General features: G+C 45.4%; 2 protein-coding genes across 6 annotated transcripts in view; both read right to left on the bottom strand.

The window, feature by feature from the left end:
• The window catches only part of O-fut1 (O-fucosyltransferase 1), a 113,425-nt gene that overhangs the window by 59,632 nt on the left and 34,853 nt on the right, over nucleotides 1-18,940 (bottom strand). For all 4 annotated transcript variants that reach the window (XM_075880768.1, XM_075880771.1, XM_075880770.1 and 1 more), the window contains one exon: nucleotides 11,839-12,007. In XM_075880768.1, coding sequence (XP_075736883.1) covers nucleotides 11,839-12,007 — 169 coding nt within the window. The remainder of the gene's footprint in view (nucleotides 1-11,838; nucleotides 12,008-18,940) is intronic.
• Nucleotides 3,454-11,831, bottom strand: LOC142776682 (uncharacterized). 2 transcript variants are annotated; one of them, XM_075880777.1, is made up of 2 exons: nucleotides 9,544-11,831; nucleotides 3,454-8,307 (listed from the first exon to the last, which is right to left on the bottom strand). In XM_075880777.1, exon 2 carries the CDS (start codon nucleotides 6,113-6,115, stop codon nucleotides 5,813-5,815), a length of 303 nt encoding a protein of 100 aa, XP_075736892.1. In that variant the 5' UTR covers nucleotides 6,116-8,307; nucleotides 9,544-11,831; the 3' UTR covers nucleotides 3,454-5,812. Both variants share the same exon structure in this region, with proteins under 2 accessions (XP_075736892.1, XP_075736893.1).

Below are 18,940 nucleotides of genomic sequence, written 5' to 3'. Positions count from 1 at the left end.
AAAGCCCAGTACATGGAAGGGTCTATGAGCCATTTGCGCCGATGCCTGCTCAGTTAGAGCGCGCCAACGACTGCGACCATGCCTTCAGTATAGAACTTCACAGCTGCTGCTCGAGCGATCCCAGTCTTGACGAAACCAAAACTATAACAGTTTTAAAGAAACCAAAAGCACAATGTTTCAGCCATTTTTTGGTGCATGGGGCTTGATGGTTGTAGCACCTCACGGCTAAATTCAAGTGGTCTGGCGCAGTGCGGCACTGATAAGCAAGTTTGGCGCAACAGGGGCGGTTCGATGCAGGATGGCACGAGTAAACAAGTTTGCCACACCATGGCACAAACGACGCAGCAGTTGCACCCCTGCGATTTTGTCAAGTTAGCGGAATGCGATCTAGGCAAGTATAGAAGTGATTATGGAGTCAGTCTAACAGGGCCACAACAGAAAATAAACAGCCACGAGAATTGATTTCCCATTCTTTATAAGTGAATTGCACTTGTCTATCAGCTTCTATTTGTTAACGATTAACATGGGAGCATATCACAGTTTTATTGTTAGAACGTGGTAACAATACTGTCACGGGGTTATGACGTGGCCAAAGACAGGATACTTTATGTTGCGATCAAACTGTTTATTTGCGTGAACCTGTGCCCAGTAAATGGAGAGTCTGATTACAGTAGCAGTCTTGCACTGACAGGAGTGAACGGAGCGTCGGCCGTCGATCAACTGACAAGCGTCGAAACGCGTCGGCATTTATACACTTGCCACTGAATGTTCTAGCGTTATCGCTTTAGCGACGTAGCTTCCAGAATAATCAGTAATGTTCATGCGGTGGGTGTAATCTCAACAAAACGATCTACAACAGCCTTGAAGCTTTTCGAACATTGCAGGCGCGGTTTGTGCTGAACGTAGTGTAATGGGATGATAACAAAACTTGAGGAAAGGAATGTGGCATTGCCTCCCTCTGAAAAAGGCATCGTTCAGATGCTTTAACAAAAGACGAAGGTATAATAATAAAGATTATAAACAGTAAGAACAAGCAATAAAGCACAGTAACAACCACAAAATACAGTCCTCAGGTTCGAGCATGAAATGGCTTGAGGTGCATGACATGTATGACTTCAGGTCGAACACAGCGCCGTTGAAAGTTCTTAATGTCGTCAGGAAAAACATCATAGGCGAGGAGGCCGAGATGTCGAACTACTCTGTACGGTCTGAAGTACCGTCGTAGAAGTTTTTCACCGAGTCTACATCGGCATATCGGCGCCCATACCCAGACACAGTCACCGGGCTGGCACTCCATGGCGCTTCGTCAACGATTGTAACGGCGGCTATTGGCTGTCTGCTAATTTTTTGATGAGCAAGCGGGCGAGTCGACGAGCTTCTTTCCCGCTCTGGAGGTAGACAGTCACATCGATGTTTTCTCCGTTGCTAACGTTGGGTAACATGGCATGGAGCATCGTGGCTGGGCTCCTTGCGTACACCAGCTAGTATGGCGTCATTGGCATCATTTCTTGGACGGCCATGTTCTACGCAAAGGTCACGTACGGAAGGATTGCATCCCACGTTTCGTGCTCGACGTCGATGTACATAGCCAGCATGTCGGCGATTGTCTTATTTAGCTGCTCGGTGAGACAATTTGTCTGTGGGTGGTAGGCGGTGGTGCGGCGGTGGCTTGTCTGGCTATGTCTCAAGATCCCCGAGTCAAATCAGCAGTAAAGGCCGTGCCTCTATCGGTGATGACGAGCTCTGGTGCGCCATGACGAAGGACGATGTTCTCAACGAAGAACTTGGCTACCTCTTCGGCACTACCTTTGGGTAGGGCTTTTGTTTCGGCGTAGCGAGTGAGGTAGTCAGTAGCTACGACGATCCATTTGTTTTGCGAATTCGACGTCAGAAACGATCCCAGTGGGTCCATCCCCATTTGTTGAAACGGCCGGTGAGGTGGTTCGATCGGCTGAAGAAAGCCTGCTGACCTTGTCGGCAGTGTTTTGCATTGCTGACAGTCTCGGCATGTCCTCACGTAACAAGTGACGTCGACGGTAAGGCATGGCCAGTAGTACCTTTCTTGTATCTTCACGAGCGTGCGGGAAACACCAAGGTGTCCTCTCATTGTATCATCGTGCAGGGCCTCGAGGAGTTCTGGTCCCAGAGCTGAAAGCACCACAAGAAGGTGCTTGGCTCGAAGCGGCGAGAAGTTCTTCTTTTGGAGAAGACCGTTTCGCAGCGAAAACAACGTAAGTGCCCATTTGAATACCTTCGGAACAACGGAGGTCCTGCCCTCGAGGTATTCGATTAGGTCCCTAAGTTCCGGGTCAGCCCGCTGTCATTTTGCGAAGTCGTCGGCAGTTATCGTTCCCAAGAAGCAGTCGTCATTCATGTTTTCGGGCGGCGATGGGTCGACGGGGGCTCGCGACAGGCAGTCGGCGACGAAGTGTTTTCTGCCAGACTTGTAAATGACGGTACTGCCGTATTCTTGAAGTCTCAGGCTCCATCGCTCAAGACAGCCTGAAGGGTCCTTTAAATTAGCTAGCCAACACAAGGCGTGGTGGTCACTCACAACTTTTAAGGGCCTGCCATAGAGGTAAGGACGAAACTTTGACGTCGCCCAGATGATGGCAAGACACTCCTTTTCTGTGGTAGAATAATTGCTTTTTGCCTTGAATAGCCATTGGCTAGCGTAACTAATAACCCTTCCCAGTCCGTCAGTCCTCTGCACAAGGACAGTGCCGAGTCCTATGCTGCTTGCATCAGTGTGCACTTCTGTTTCGGCGTTTCCATCTAAATGCGCGAGTATCGGAGGCATCTGCATGCGTCGTTTTAGTTCCCCAAATGCTTCCTCCTGTGGCGTTTCCCACTTGAACTCAACGTCTGTTCTTGTAAGATTAGTGAGTGGCTTGGCGATGCGGGCAAAGTTTCTGATGAAGCGCCTGTAATAGGCACAAAGACCGAGAAATCGCACGGCCTTCTTGTCAGCAGGTGGCGGAAATGCAGCGATGGTGGCTGTCTTCTGCAGATCAGGTCTTACTCCGGACTTGCTTATCATGTGGCCCAAAAACAAAATTTTCTCGTACGCGAAGCGGCACTTTTTTGGCTTCAGGGTGAGCCCGGAAGTCTTACCCTAGTATTCACAAATGCTCCTCGACTCGAATTTCGTCCTTCACTTGACTGAGTTGAGCACAGCACCGCTGCTCGACTGAAATTCACGCTGCGCTTCTCAAAAATCGCTGCAGATTACAGCCGATATGCAGTGACTTGGTCTGCCAAAAGACGGCGCTCCCATCGACCTTTTCAAGTCAAGGTGAAGCGACGTTCTAGAGTTCTAGAGAGAGTGAAGGGACGTTCTAGAATACAGCGGTTAATGACTTGAAGTACGGCTTCAAGGCACCTAACCCCTGTATTCACAAACACTCCTTCACTGAAGGGCTCTCCTCGACTTGAAAAAGTCGATGGGGGCGTCGTCTCTTGGCAGACCAAATCACTGCATATCGGCAATATTCTGCAGTGATTCTTGAGAAGCGCAGCGTCAATTTCAGTCGAGCAACGGCGCTGTGCTCAACTCAGTCAAGTGAAGGATGGAATTCAAGTCAAGGAGCATTTCTCAATACGGGAGTAAGATGCTCATCGAAGGTTGAGGAAAACACGACGAAAACTTTGTTTAAGCAAACAAGACAAGCCTGCCACTTCAATCCTGCTAGCACTGTTTCCATAACGCGTTGAAAAGTCGCAGGTGCCGAGCTAAGAGCAAAGGGTGTGACCTTGGACTCGAAAAGGCCATCCACTTCAATCCTGCTAGCACTGTATCCATAAAGCGTTGAAAAGTCGCAGGTGCCGAGCAAAGACCGTAGGGCATGACCTTGAACTCGAAAAGTCCGTCTGGTGTTATGAACGCCGTCTTTTCCCGATCTCTCTCCTCGACTTCGATTTGCCAGTAGCCAGTCTTGAAGTCCATTGACGAAGAGTACTTCGTGTTGTGGAGTCGATCCAAGGTGTCGTCTATCCGTGGGAAAGGATAAACATTTTTTGTGTGTGATTTTGTTGAGGCGGCGATAATCAACACAGAAACGTAGGGTTCCATCCTTCTTGTTCACTAACACCACAGGTGACACCCACAGACTGCTAGACGGTTGGATGAAGTCGTCGCGTAGCATTTCGTCGACTTGTTTTTTTACGGCCTCGCGCTCTCGCGCCGGAACTCTGTAGGGGCTTTGCCGTAGTGGTTTAACGTTCTTCTCTGTAATTGTATTCGATGTTTCTCGACTGGGGTCTGGCGAGTTTTCGACGACAATGAAAAGCAGTTCTTGTATTGCTGGAGCAGGGCCGTGAGCTGTTCGTGCTTATGCTTCAAAAGGCTCGGATTGACATCAAAAACTGGGTTAGGAGCCTTGTTCCACAGAGTAGGTTCTGCAGAATCCGTGAGGGCGAAAGCATTGGTGGCTTTCATTATTTCGTCGATGTAGGAAACCGTTGTACCTTTGTTCGTGTGTTTGTACTCGTTGCTAAAGTTTGTGAGCATAACTGTTGCTTTTAAACCCCGCAGCTGAGTGATTCCTCTTGCAACACAAATATCACGGTTGACCAAGAAGTGCTGATTGCCCTCAACGACGCCTTCGAAGTCTTCTGGTTTTTGAATGCCGACAGAACTGGTGACGCTTGAGCGCAGAGGGGCGGTGACTTCTTCTTGCAGCACATTTAGGGCACGGCGTCCTCATAGCGTGCGTGGGGATAGTGTTTTTTCTGTGGATAGTGTTTTCGACTTAGTTTTCAGGTCGATTACCGCACCATGGAGGCTCAAGAAGCCCATTCCAAGAATGACGACACCTCTCGAGCAATTCTGTAGTACGATGAAGGTTGTGGGATAAATGCAGCTGTTAATAGTCACTCTGGCTGCACAGATTCCCACTGGTGTCACTAGGTGACCTCTGGCTGTACAGATTTCAGGGCCTTCCCAAGCAGTCTTAACTTTCTTCAACTCTGTGGCGAAAGTCCGTCCCGCTGATGACGGAATAGTCGGCTCCGGTGTCGACGAGAGCTGTGACGCTGTGGCCGGCGATGAAAATGTCAAGGTCGCTAGTTCGTCGCCTGGCATTACGGTAGGATCGCGGTGTCGGATGACGGCTACGACACTTTGCACCACTGCTTCGACATTGCGTGCTCAGGTCTCCTTCTGGCCGCGAAGTTTTGACAACGGGACTACGTTCAGGTTGCGGCAGGTTCTTGAGACGTCTTCGCGTCGTCGGCGGCGGAGGATTTTTGGGAGTTCGTCGTGTAGCAACCGCACCTCTCTCGGTTGCTGCCCAGGTGGGGTTGCTGCCCTTAGCTTTCCTGGTAAGGGCTTAGAGATCGGCCCTTAGCAGGGCTAGCATTCCTTCGATACGGTGAGGCGAACCGGTCAGGTGACGGCGAACGGTAAGGGCATCGGGGTGCCCGCTGTGATCCTACAATGTAGTCAGCGATGTCATGTGGTCGTTCATCCCATTGACGTTGAAATTGCATTGACGTTGAAACCTCATAGACCCATCTTTCAATACTGGCAACGGTGGTAGGTGTGGCCGGCCTCCCCACAGTGATAGCAAAGCGAGCAATTGTCAGGGGCGCGTCAAACGTCAGTTTTTCTTGGTGCGAAGCACTGGCTTATCGGAGGCCGATGGGACGTCAGTGGTGGTGTTTGCGGTGGTGGCGTCTGGTGACGGAAGTGCGACGGGACGGCGTTTTGGCGTGGACGGGGAGGAGCGTTGTGGTGCACTGCAGTGGCATAGCTCATAGCTTCCGGCTCGAGCAGGGGTGCTTAGGGAATTCGAAGCGATTGCCGAACTTCTCACACAATCTCGGCGATCGAATCCACTTGAGGCTGCGCCGAAAGTAACAGCTTGCGGAGCTCCTCCCACACGATCGCTCGGATGGTGTCGCCGAGGTTGTCGGAGTAGATTGGCTGAACTTCGGCGTACTCCGACGACGTGTGGCGATTGAATTTTCGGGTGCGCATCTCCAGCGTCTTTTCAATTGTCGTCGCTTCAGAGATAAATTCTTGGACCGTGCTTAGTTGGTTCCGCATCAGACCCGCAAACAGCTCCTGCTTTACTCCTCGCATGAGGAAACGAACTTTCTTAATTTCAGGCATTTCGGTGTCAGCGTGGCCGAATAGCTAGGTCATCTCTTTGGCGAAGAGCATTACGTTCTCATTTGGAAGCTGTGAACGAATTTCGAAGAGCGCTTCGGCCTTTTCTTTTCGAATGACGCTTGTGAAGGTAGCCAGGAACCTGGTGCAGAATGTTTCCAAGGTTGTCAGGGTTCGCTCCTAGTTCTCGAACCATGCACGAGCAGCATCTTGTAAAGCGAAGTAAGCATGACGAAACTTACCTTCGCTGCTCCAGGTGTTGAAAGCAGCGACTCAATCGAATGCTTTGAACCAACTTTCCGGGTCCTCGACAGGTGATCCGCGGAAGGTTGATGGCTTCTTGGGCGGTCGGAGAACAATTGGTGTAGGCTGCGCAGAGTTTGTCATTGTTGCTACTGTCATAGGTGTGATCCGTAGCTGCCTGGTGTTTTCAAGAAGGGGCCCGTACTCTGGCTGCAGTCCCCTCTGCCTGCGACTCGCTCGCTGTTCAGCATTGGCGTCTTCTTTGCCGCTTGGGCTTGGTTCACGGCTTCATGGGGGCGTCCGGTACATGAATGAAGCAGCACCTCCACCAGATGTCACGGGGTCATGACGTGGCCTAAGACAGGAGACTTTATGTTGAGATCAAACTGTTTATTTAGGCGAACGTGTGCCCAGTAAACGGAAAGTCTGATTACAATAGCAGTCTTGCACAGACAGCAGTGAACGGAGCGTCAGCCGTCGATCAACTGACGAGCGTCAAAGTGTGTCGGCATTTATACACTTGCCATTGAATGTTCTAGCGTTATCGCTTCGGCGACATAGCTTCCAGAATAATCTGTAATGTTCATGCGGTGGGCATAATTTCAACAAAACGATCTACTACAGCCTCGAAGCTTTTCGAACATCGTAGGCGCGGTTTGTGCTGAACGTAGTATAACGGGATGATAACAAAACTTGAGGAAAGGAATGTGGCAATACGTTCATGTGCACTGTTCTTTTGAACACACGAAATCAGGTGCATATTAGATTGATGTAAATACATATCCTGAAGACTTACTTTTTGTCAAGTTGAGCCAAATAAATGCTTTTTCTTGTTATTTTTCTCCTACTGTAACTCTCCTTCATTAAGTGTTTCGAATAACATATTTGCATGCAACAGGCATCTTAGCATGTCTTTTTAGGGGGCACTTCTGCAGGGGTGCTACAGCCAAAATAGAAATTGGAGCAATTTGTGGAGCAGGAAAACTTTGCTTCTGGAGCAGATAAACCCAAATTTGGAGCAGATTACGGGAAAACATACCTCCATTTTGGAGCACAAAATTTCAAATTTGGAGCAGTTTAACAAAAAAATTTACTTTTTGCCATAAGATGACCTAAATAGCAATTAAACAACAGAGAACATTAGCACAAACATAATAACACACAGCTTTCACACCTACTAACAAGACAAAAACAAGTGATCTCGCATATGGCAAGAAGCTCATGAAACTTGATTAATACAGACATGACAACTTCACTAGTCCAATCACTCAACTTGACTAGTTCAGACACCATTCAACTTGACTAGTCTAGACACCACACATCAATGCTTTCTTTTTTTAGAAATCTCTTCGAACTCACTGAGCTTTTTAAGCGCGATCTCCAGGCTGGCGTTCCCCTTTGCCAACAGTACATGGCCAGTTGACACTTTATTCGTGTCTTTTTTTTTTTTACACCTGCGTTGATTATTTCTTCTGCCCTCGTGAGCAATGCCTTGCTGGCTGCCACTTGGTCCTCTAAAGCAGCTTTTGGTGCTTCGTGAGTGAGCTGCTCTACAAGGGGATCTTCCGTTGCCTTGCGCTTGCTCGAGCTTGCCTCGAGGCTCAATCTTTGCGCATACTTAGCCCGAGCTTGCCTCACACTCTTCAGCAAGTCAGGGTTGAGTGGCACCTTAGTCCCCGTCATAATGCTGAAGAAAGCTCTGAAGGAATCTCTGAAAGAAGCTAGCAGCACACCACTTGAGTCTCACCGCTTCGCTGCTGTCTCCAGATGCTTCTTTTGGCTTGCATGCCGCTTGACAGCGGCAGTGCCATGCTGCGCACAAGAAATTGTCACACTGCAAAGAATGAAAAAAGCCTCCGTGTCCTTTACACCTGGCTTGCACCACTTGCTGATAGCATCGTCGTTGTAATCCACTTCGTTTACGACCGACGCACTGAATTTCGTACTTCTCCCTGTAAGAAACAAAAAAATCATGAAAAGCCCATGCCATCGTACGTTTCCTCACGCAACGATCATCAGTTTAAAGTGGGCGTTCCTAGCGCCCGCACGAATTTATATTTTGAATCATTCATCCCGAAAACTGCAAATGAGTGGAACCACCTTCCCGCCCCTATCGCTGCTATCACTGACCTCACTTTGTTTAAAAACGCCCTCTCTAACCATTTCGCGTAAATTCGCCACTTATAAGTCACGCTGTGTTTTCTCTTGTTAGTTTTTTGTGTGCGCGTGTCACTCAAAGACGCAACCATGTTGAACATTGTTGTTACAACCACCCTGCCTCTTCTTCACATCACGCAGTCTTTCTTTTCTTTTATGGTTTTCAGATCGCCATTGTGCACATATAATTTTGATTTGCTGTATTTCCTGATTTTTTTTTTGTATGATGTATACCCGCTCCTCTCTGTAATGCTTCGGCCTTGAGAGTAAATAAATGAAATGAAATGAAATCTAAAACAGAAAACGCACGCGCACAAAAAGTGCAATATTAAATACAACGGTGCGAAAATCGGCATCGTTTTATTAAAACGCGGGGCCTTTTGCCGCATGGATCCAAGCCTCGTCGCCTACCAAGCTCACGCCAATTCACTGCCCGTGCGAGTGTTCTTTGTACCCGGCTCGGCCGTGACCACAAGCTCGGATAATGCTAGGATCTTCTTGGGTACACAGCTTCGGATAGTGCATGTGCTATGCACTCCTTGTCGTTCCACAGAAGGAGGTTGCAGCGAACATGACGTTTCCGCTGCCCCGTACTAAATGCATACAACACATTTATAGCCGCACCAACAAGGCTATGCCACACGCACTCACTAGAAAGCCAAAGATGCCTATCGCGAGAGATGTCAGCACTAGTATGCCTTATCGCAAACGCCATCACGCATAACCTTTGTATGTTTGCCATGCTTACCAGCATACTCATGCCAAAGTTAAAATCTCTCTCTGAAATTTCCATCTGTCTCGGAAATTCAGCCGTTAGAACATTTAGAACGGGTGCGTATTGTATTACCATTTTACGACACGCAAATTAGTGAACGTGAGCCCTGCTACATTAACAACGGCGGTGTGCTGACCCGGCCTCTATTCTACTGGCTATGTCGGCAGCGTTTGTGAAAAGGTTCCACTCGCTCGAATCAACTGCTGGCACACTCACGAAGTTTTTTGCGTGAAACAGAGTTTGAGTAGGTGCTTACCTTTGCTCATGTTGAATGTCCATGTTCAGCCAGCAGCGTTGTAGCCAGCGGACAAAATACAGCAAAACGCAACAACTTGTCGAGTGCCCAGCCTCAGCACCCGCCCGCACCAACGTTTACACAACGTTGGCCCGCACAGCGTCTGGGAAACTGAATTGGATTGGATAATGCCTCGTAAAGATTGCCAACAGAGCATTTATTTCCCACTAAAATTACCGCAGCTGAGACATTTTGCAGCTAGTCGAGCATTTTGGCGCAGCGTGGTGCAATTTCAACAAAATTCAGTGTGGCTCAAAGAAATGAAATTGTATCAAAATGGTGCAATTAGCGCAGCTGTAGCAATCCTGCTTCTGATAAGCTGAATTTCTGATAAGACAAACAAATTTTCTCGATTCTTTCATGTTTTTATTAAATAGCACCTACTGTGCATGCCTTCATTCCATAGAATACAGCATTATCCCTTCATGCAGTTTGAAATGCTTTTCATGCATTTTTGAAGATTTTAGAGGGTATGATGATATAGTAATCTGTATCAAAAATACACTGTCAACATTGATGCTTAAACAACAAAACATTTCTGAGCCTGCCTGTTTTATGCTGCCCATGTATACAAAACATGACCAGGCAGATGCTGCTGAATTTGTAAGTGGCTCGCAGGTTGCAAACTTTCCTCAAGTTAATGTCCACTGATGCATTGCAAACTGGACTTCTAAGCATGCATTAAAAGTTTTTGGTAAAGGGCTTGCAATGATGTCTTGCATGAGGCTACTGCATGGACCTCTCTTGCTGTCCCCAAAAGTGAAGGTAGGCTTCTTCTTCTCCAAAATTCATCTAAAAATTTGTTCACTAAATCAATAAATATGAAATACCGTATGTGGGGAAAAAAAGACGCGGCTGAATTTGTTCTGACCACTCGTGAACAACTGGCTTCTGCAGAAATGTTTTCAGTGTCAGAAGCCCAGTTACTTTACACAAAGTGTATAAGATAGAAAAAGCATGAAACTACAGTAAAACCTCATTAAATCGAACTTGGTTATTTCAAAACACCGCTTAATGTGAAATATTTATGTGGTGCCGTATTTTGTAATATTAAAAGTCTGAGTGGATAATTCAAAGTGGCGGTCAGCACCAGTCCAGTTAATTCGAAAACTTTGGGTACCATTTGCCGTTTCCTGATCTCGATTTTGCCGCAAATCCACGGAAACGACGACCCCTAAGAACCACAAGGCAATGCAGAGTAGTGATACTAATGAGTGGCAGCTGGAGCACCCCAGCCTCATTACTTTCAGAGCAAAAAAAAGGAGGAAAAAAAAAAGAAAAACCGGTCTCGTGGTCAAGTTAAAAGTGCGCCTACGAAATACAAAACATGCTTCACTGCAACACAGCAATGACGCGCGGTCAGTGTATTGCATGCTTCTCGCAATGTCAGCGTGTCACAATTTACCCATTCTTCTAAGGAATATAAAGAAATGAATAAAGAACAGTTTGGCAGAATTAGTGATGTATGCGAATCTCTGATTGCGGCTTGCTCCAGCAATATGCGCACTTACACTGCTGGCATAGTTCTTGTCTACTACGCCTGCTTCGAAAACTAAGTTCGAAAGCTTCTATGATCATGCCTTCCAGCCATAACACATCGCGAATTTCGTCACACTGGCTATTATTAAATTCTTTATTTTACCAAGAAGAATGGGCGAATTTTCGCATCTTGACGTGCTGACGCAGCGAGGAGCAGGAGACATGCTGCCTGTGTGACATTACGGTGTTGCAGTGCAGATGTCTCATAAAGCAGGCGCGCTTTTCAGTTGATCACGACAGCTCCCAGCCCCCTTTTTTTTTCACTGCCAGCCCTCAGGCCCCCTATTCCCCCATGCTGGCGGCAAAATTTATACCAGGTAATGCTGGGAAACATAACCCTTGGAGCCGCAAACTAGCCGGTACAGCGAACGACCAGCGAAGATTACTTCGAATAATTCCAAGTTTCTTGCATCCCACTTTTTGCATGTTCTGTTCATTCAAAAACCCGCTCAATTCGAAGGTTACTTACGGCCCCAGCTACTTTGAATTTACGAGGTCTTACTTTACTTTAAAAGTTCTTAATTCCTAGTGCTACTGCAACTTTGAAAGCAAATACAGTATAACCTAGAAAGAAAAAAGGTCTATACTTTAGGCTGCAGTGTGGCTACTAGGAGCGCGATACTTTGGGAGTTGTCTTGTGCCTTCTCTTGAATATATTGTTTCAACAGCCGCCTACACTGACAGTGCATGTTGCAAAACAAGCGCAAACTCACTCACTTCTCCTTCCACTTGCGTGCCATGTCACGGTGGTGAATGTCGTACTGGAGGGGCATGTAGAACTCAGACTCATCAAAATCCACGCCAAACGTGTCCCAGAAGGGCCCGAAGGGATTGCCTTCCTTGGCCTGGCAGCTCTGAGCCGACGCACGAGCTTGGTAGCAGAACACTGCAACCGAGAATGCGGTGATGCTACAGGCTCAGGCTGCTTTGGAGTAGCTTTTGAAGCAGACAAAAATGCGTTTTCGAGCAGTAAAACTGGCTTTCAGAGCAGGCATTGCTAAAAGCAAATTTAGGACATGTGCCGCGTTCACGACAGACGACCGATAAAAGCACTATGTCTTGCACGCTGAAGCATTATAAAACTATAAAAAAACATCGAATTATCAATAACACCCGTGGCTAGCCCGACTATATTTAGTGTACAAAGGCAATGGTCAAACATAGAAACACAGCACTTCATTATGAAATTACTGAAGATGGCGTAATTACCACAGATGAGTATGTCCATACCTGTACACTAAACAACACCGAAGCCTCCGTGATTGCACCTCTGTTAACAAAGGTGTTTAATCTATAACAACTCGTTGACCAAACGTTTTTCAAAATGCTACCCGTGACCATAAGAAACAGTTTAGTATATTTTAAATCATTTGCATGAGAATTGCTTGGCTGTCTCAAAGTCTGAACATTTTTGGATACAGGGCAGTTGGTGAATCAGCCCTAGAGTAAGGAATGCCCTGAAGCATCATTCCATGCACAAAAATAGTCGCTACATTTTGCCATACGATGAACAAACAGAACATTTTCTGAACTCGCGAATTCCAAAGTTGGCTGGATTGTCTTTGATCACTGCAGCAAGCGTCTTGATAACGTTTCATAGCCATGGCATGCTGGAAATTTATATATCCACTCCCCCCCCCAAATACAATTTGTCGGCTACCCAATCTTTCAGATATGCGTGAAATTCAGATGCTTTCATGGCACCATCACGAACCAATATGCGATAGCGTCTTAAATTTCAGACATCAAAGAGTTTAAGTATCTGATTTTTATAACTTCTTGTCCACATGTTCAAAACAACATCAAATACAGCCCCACCTTATGTCTACCATCTCGTATGCTTTAATCGGCACTTTCCCAAATGTAGGGTAGCCTACCGGCCATAGTAGACTCCCTACCTTTCCTTTCCCTCCTGTTTCTTCGCAAGTTGACTTGTTTGCTATCGTAGCCAATGTCCGTAAGCCAGCTTTACCGTAGTGCTTAATAATGGGTAAGGGCTGAAGCAGACTAAATATCCAAAGGGACCACCATCACGGCTCAATACGGTGATGCCTTTACGAATAAGCACCGGAAATGTGCGGAGATGTGATAGCAACAGGCGGCAAATGCACCAGTGTGACTAATCGTTGACAACCCTTCCCCATGAGCATTTTCAGCTAAGCGCTCGGCAGTACATGAGCCCTAGCACCACTGTGAGTGTACTCTTGGTTTTAGTAATAGACAACTCAAACGTCCCGCACCACCGTTCATTATGCTGCTTATTTGAGGGAGACCGCCAAGTATGATGGAGAGATGCACTACATTTATGAACGAAAGGAGCTGGCCATCGCTGAGCCCATGTGTGGTCAGGAGTGGAGTGGGCATCAAGAACACTTTCACGACAAATGCGTGCGTACTGTACAGCACTGCCCCACCAGCGACGGCATCAGATTGGTTCGCATTGTGCTGCACACAGCTACACTCAAACCTCGATATAATGAAACCGGATATAACAAAATATCGGTTATAACGAAGTAAGTAAAAAAATTGTCTTGCAGTAGGTAAAGTGTTAGCAATAACCATTCATCATAAATTTTCAGATATAACAAACTTATTTTCGTGTAAGATGCAACTTTGTTATAATGAGGTTTAAATGTAGAAACGATCAGCTTCACGTGGCAGCAAATTCTGCGTGTCGATGGAGATTTTCATACAGTACTGCATCGGTTATGTACATGCACGCACACATTGGAGAAAGCCACATGAGTGGTCTGCTTTTGGATTCTGTGCTTTGCCAATATTGCCAGCACTCATCACGAGACACAAATTTACAATCGGCATTTCCATTTAGTTAATTCAGAATGCATTCATAACAGCCCAAGTGTGCACCAAAATACCTAATAAGTGTACTGGGAGGCGATTTGACCATTTGAGCAGAATAAAAAGCATCAATTCATTTTTCTTCTTGTTTTTTGTTTTTTTACTCCAACTTTTTGGACGATTTCGTGGTCTCTAAAATGTCACAAAAATCAGACCGTTCCCTGCATCGTGCACAATGACGGCGTCAGGCATAGTTTGTCATGTCTATTCCGAGCCTCGAGATACAGCTTCGGGCCAACACAGCGAGCCGAGGAGGTGGCAGTTAGGCACGGCCTGACCACCTTCCCTCTGTGAAAAATACTCTTCTTCACTTCAATAAAGCTTTTTCTCCCTTTCTTGGCTCAACGTCCTACGCAGGTGCACCGCAATGTCGCTTTTAATGGGAGAACCTAAAGTAGTTAGTTTCATTTCTAAAACTCGACATACACTCTTTGGCGCAGGTTGGGCCCACAGTCACTAAATTCTCAGTAAATGCAGCAGGAAATGTGGCAGCTAGAGCACTTGGGCGCAATTTGGCGCAGTCGGTGCAGCGGTAGCATCACTGAGAATGCCACTGTACTGAGGGTATGCACCCAGAGCCTCCAAAGCACCACTACTTATACTATCACATAAAGGGGCAATATGCCTTTTAGCTTCAGAGCCCACCTTATAGCATAGCTTATAATCGCAGTGTTACTACTCACTGAGATTCGGAGCCATATGTGGAGCAGTTGCAACACTTTTATACACATTTCAGAGAACCTTGGTGTCATAGTGCTGCACATATCCAATTTGAACGCTTAATATTGACAATCATCCCAAAATGTACTACCTTGCTTTCCTGCACTGTCTATAAATACAAAAAGCGAATGTTACATGTGGATATTTTTTCAATTGTTAAGCGACAACCAACATGACACAAGCTGTACTATTCATTTTTCTCAAGTTAACAAAGATACACAGTCACTGACTTTATTTGTTCTACGGCTTGTCACACACAACTTGTTTGCATGTAATATAATGGTGTGTCTGTATTAGCACTTTGAATTGGGCTGGTTGGTACATAATAAATTTGAACAAAAAAAATAACAGTGCTAGAACATGACAAAGACACGAGGACATAAACACAACACTCACACGCACCACAGAACTTGCCCTGCTCAAAAGTTCAAGATTTAGGTTGCATTCAACCAGAGACAGTTCTATGCCGTAAGGGGTGGAAATGCACTGTCCCTGCAAATGGTGATGCACCTCATTTCGAAAACAAGGTAGAGTCAACGTGGTGTGCCACAGGAACGAGAGCCAACACATCAACTATGGTCAGATCTCTCATTTAAAGATTCAGAGCCTGAATGTCCAGCCCAACAAGGCAGAATGTCCAAAAGAGATGAAATGTCCGATGAGGTGGAATGTCTAATACAAATTGTCCAACTGAAAACGGACGAATTTGCTCAATTTAAAAATTGCCCGACAACTACTTTATCGGAGATTGAGTTTGATTGAATACAAGACAGCATTAGTCAGTCGGCTAATATGAAAATGTTTTATACCAGGGTCTGCCTAGTAGTCTTAGCTCACATGACTAGGTCCACAGACATGCAAGTAGGTCACAAAAAAAATAGTAAAAAGAACTCTGACGAATGTCAGCCAATCAGAGAATCAAACCTCCAACTCTATGTATCTCGAGCAAGCACACAAGGCAGGCGCATTGACGTCTAAGCCATGAAACAAAACAGTTTTTCAGTGCAAACCCACAAGATAGTTTCTACGTCCCACCATGCTTACTGGTCTTGGAAGAGATGGTGTCACTATCTAAGAGCTGTGCAGTGAAGTACTACATCATGAAAAACCCTAATGTGTGCCGAAGCACTTCAGGTACTTCTCACAAGAGGCTCCAATGAGGTGCAGAGCACTGTTTAGCTAACAACGCACATTAGCAATAGATTCTGGTCCATGTTAGGTTAGCTAATTGCGTTTTGAGTGCAGTTTCAACAGGCAGCAGCACTGTTCCCATATTGCTTATTGTTCATTTGCAATGGTGCCAAATGAGAATACTGCTACCATAGCACCACAGAAAAGCAGCAGCATCTGTAGATTAATCTCTTTAGCTCTTTCGGTAGTGCATTAAAATAGTTATTTTTCTTACGTCTCGGGAAGAAAGATTTCGATAGTTTCAGAAGTACTCTAGCACGCATCCCAGCATACCGAATTTTGCAAAATGAAATCATTTTTCCAAAAAATTGTAGCACAATAAAAATATTTTGTAATTAATAAAAATGTGGAAGGTGTGTAATTTTTGGTTGCCAGCTGATAAACAGTGCAATAAAAAACACTTTATATGCAAAAATATTCAAACTAAAAAATTCTGAATATACATTTTGAATGTAAATTACCCATCAATAGTATGAAAAATAATAAATGTTCATTAAAATGTACCTATAAACGTAAAGAAAATCAGAACCGAAGTGCTGCTTCAATGCTTCTGCCATGCAGTGAAGTATTGTTTAGTTCTTAGTGAGACACTGATGAACTCGTACACTTTTCTCATTAATTTTTTTCTTTGGTAAAAGCCTGCAGGTGTTTTAATATAGATGGATGCCCATGATGTGAACAATCCCTCTATAAATAATATATTTAATGAACTTCACTAGTTCGTCTAGCGTCACCTTTTTCCATGAGCGACCACTCTCTGCATAGATTAGTGTTATAATATACGTATCCAAGCATATTTATTTGTACTTATGCAGATAGAATCCAAAAAAGAAAGAACGATATCGCACACAGTCAAAATGTTTCGCGCCGCTTGGTAGTCAAAGCCAAGATGTGCTCCAGTGGCCTTTCTGCGAAAAGCTCTACAGCCGGCACCAGCACACAGCGCCCCAGCAATGTGTGGACCTCGCACATAACCAGAATAGCTATAACATTGTGCACAAAAGTCAGCAGCTACGCAGTTTCGGTGGAGGAGACAACTTGAGGGTTTAAAAAAAGCCAACCCCTGAATTGCAGCAGACGTACCAGGTCGACTCCAAATGTTGTCACCATAAAAGTTGAAGTTGAAGTGCTGTCATCTGAAGACTCGAGCTTGTCATCGCTCAATTCAGGTGTGATCGCAAGACAGTTTCGAGCGGCACCCATTTTTTGCAGCGCATGTGCGCATGGTGACGACAACTTAGGAGTAACTAGTGGCACTGGGTGCCTGATATATTGATACAAGCAAAGTCAAAGCTGCTGGAAACTGGCTGAGAGGGTGACCTGCATACTTCATGTATGTGGTGGACCTTTGAAAATATTTACAGAACATTGATGTAGCCCTAGCATCACCACAAGCGGCAAGCACTTCTGTAAAGTTCATCAGCCAAGTGCATTTTCCCAACCACACACGCACATTAGTTCACGCAAAGGTCTGTCGAAAATCACAATGTTGCAAAAACAGGCGAATTCAAACATACTAAAAGTTAAGTGGCTGGACTAACTGCTACTAAAGTGCTGGGTGCACAAAAAACAAATTCAACATGCCAAAATCAACAATTCAAAGCATCGATCACAGGTGATCGATTCGATCAGGTGTGGCAATGAAAGAGTTAAAGTAATTACACTGGACTAGCAAATGAACTCTACCATAAAAAAAACTTAAAGCTATCAGGCCTTGCACCCACACAGCCTGAACACATTCCTCATGAAGGCACAAAACCACCATTGTCACAGATGGTTAGGAATACATAGGAAGCACTGTGGTCTCTACCTTGTGTCAAGCTATTCCAGCCACTGAGATGTGAAGAACTGCTATCCTGTGACCATGTTCTTCGGATACCATGAAAAACTCCACCAAGAGGACACTTCGTCGGTAGCTACTCAACAAACACTACAGCTTTTTCAAAAACAATAGTTTCTAGAGCTGTGCAAATAGCAAAATTTTGAGTGTGAAGTGAATTTGAATAGTGAAGTATGAGTGCAAATTGAATTGAATATTTCTCAAATATTTCTACACATATCCAATTTGAACGCCGCGGTGGTCTAGTGGCTAAGGTACTCGGCTGCTGACCCGCAAGGCGCGGGTTCGAATCCCGGCTGCGGCGGCTGCATTTCCGATGGAGGCGGAAATGTTGTAGGCCCGTGTACTCAGATTTGGGTGCACGTTAAAGAACCCCAGGTGGTCTAAATTTCCGGAGCCCTCCACTACGGCGTCTCTCATAATCATAGAGTGGTTTTGGGACGTTAAACCCCACATATCAATCAATCAATCAATCAAATATTTCTAGAATATTTTTCAAATAGTTTGAAGTGAAATCGCTGGTAAAAAAGTTGGACAGGATTCCTAGGCATCCTCTTATGAGATATAGCAACATGAAAGTGTTTCTTTTCGCTAGGTTGATGAAGGGCTGGCAGGGTAGTACTTGATAGTTGTCTTATCAAGAATGAGACAATGCGGCAACCAAAAGTGTTGCCGACGACACTTTGCACATGAAAGGCAAAGATGCCATTTTTTTTAGCGACTCGTGCTCTTTTAACTTCTGTAAAATCCCTACAGATGCGACATACACGGTTGTGCTCCCTTCGAGTTGGGAGTTCCAAATCTGCCTCGTCGACGTCAACGTACAAGAACATTCGAAATTTTGGATGCTAAAAATCTTCAGCGTCTGATTTTTTTTTACTTTCTGCCCAAATTTCAGGTCTAAAGCAGCAATTAAGGCCCTACCTCTGTCACATCTATCATCACCAGTGTTTTCTTGAATCGATACATTTGTGATGTTAGTGGAGCCTGAAAGACAGCTTTGCCACAACAAAAATGTGATGAAGTTAAACATTGTACATGCCTGAAGGAGTCCCTTTCAATCGGACGTTGAGTTCATTTGTCTCTGGGAAGTTCGAATAGTAAAAATTACTGTGCCAAGTGCCAATCAAATCTAATAGCAAACATTTTTTAAAAATATTCAAATTTTCAAATATTTGCACACCACCACAGTTTCTTAATTAAACCCAC

This window comes from Rhipicephalus microplus, chromosome X, assembly GCF_043290135.1.
Source record: "Rhipicephalus microplus isolate Deutch F79 chromosome X, USDA_Rmic, whole genome shotgun sequence".
Classification (NCBI taxonomy): domain Eukaryota; kingdom Metazoa; phylum Arthropoda; class Arachnida; order Ixodida; family Ixodidae; genus Rhipicephalus; species Rhipicephalus microplus.
This window is presented reverse-complemented; position numbering and strand designations above follow the sequence as displayed.

Excerpts from the sequence above, each read along its gene's own strand:
- LOC142776682 (XM_075880777.1), bottom strand. The coding sequence starts at position 6,115 with ATGCCTGAAATTAAGAAAGTTCGTTTCCTCATGCGAGGAGTAAAGCAG.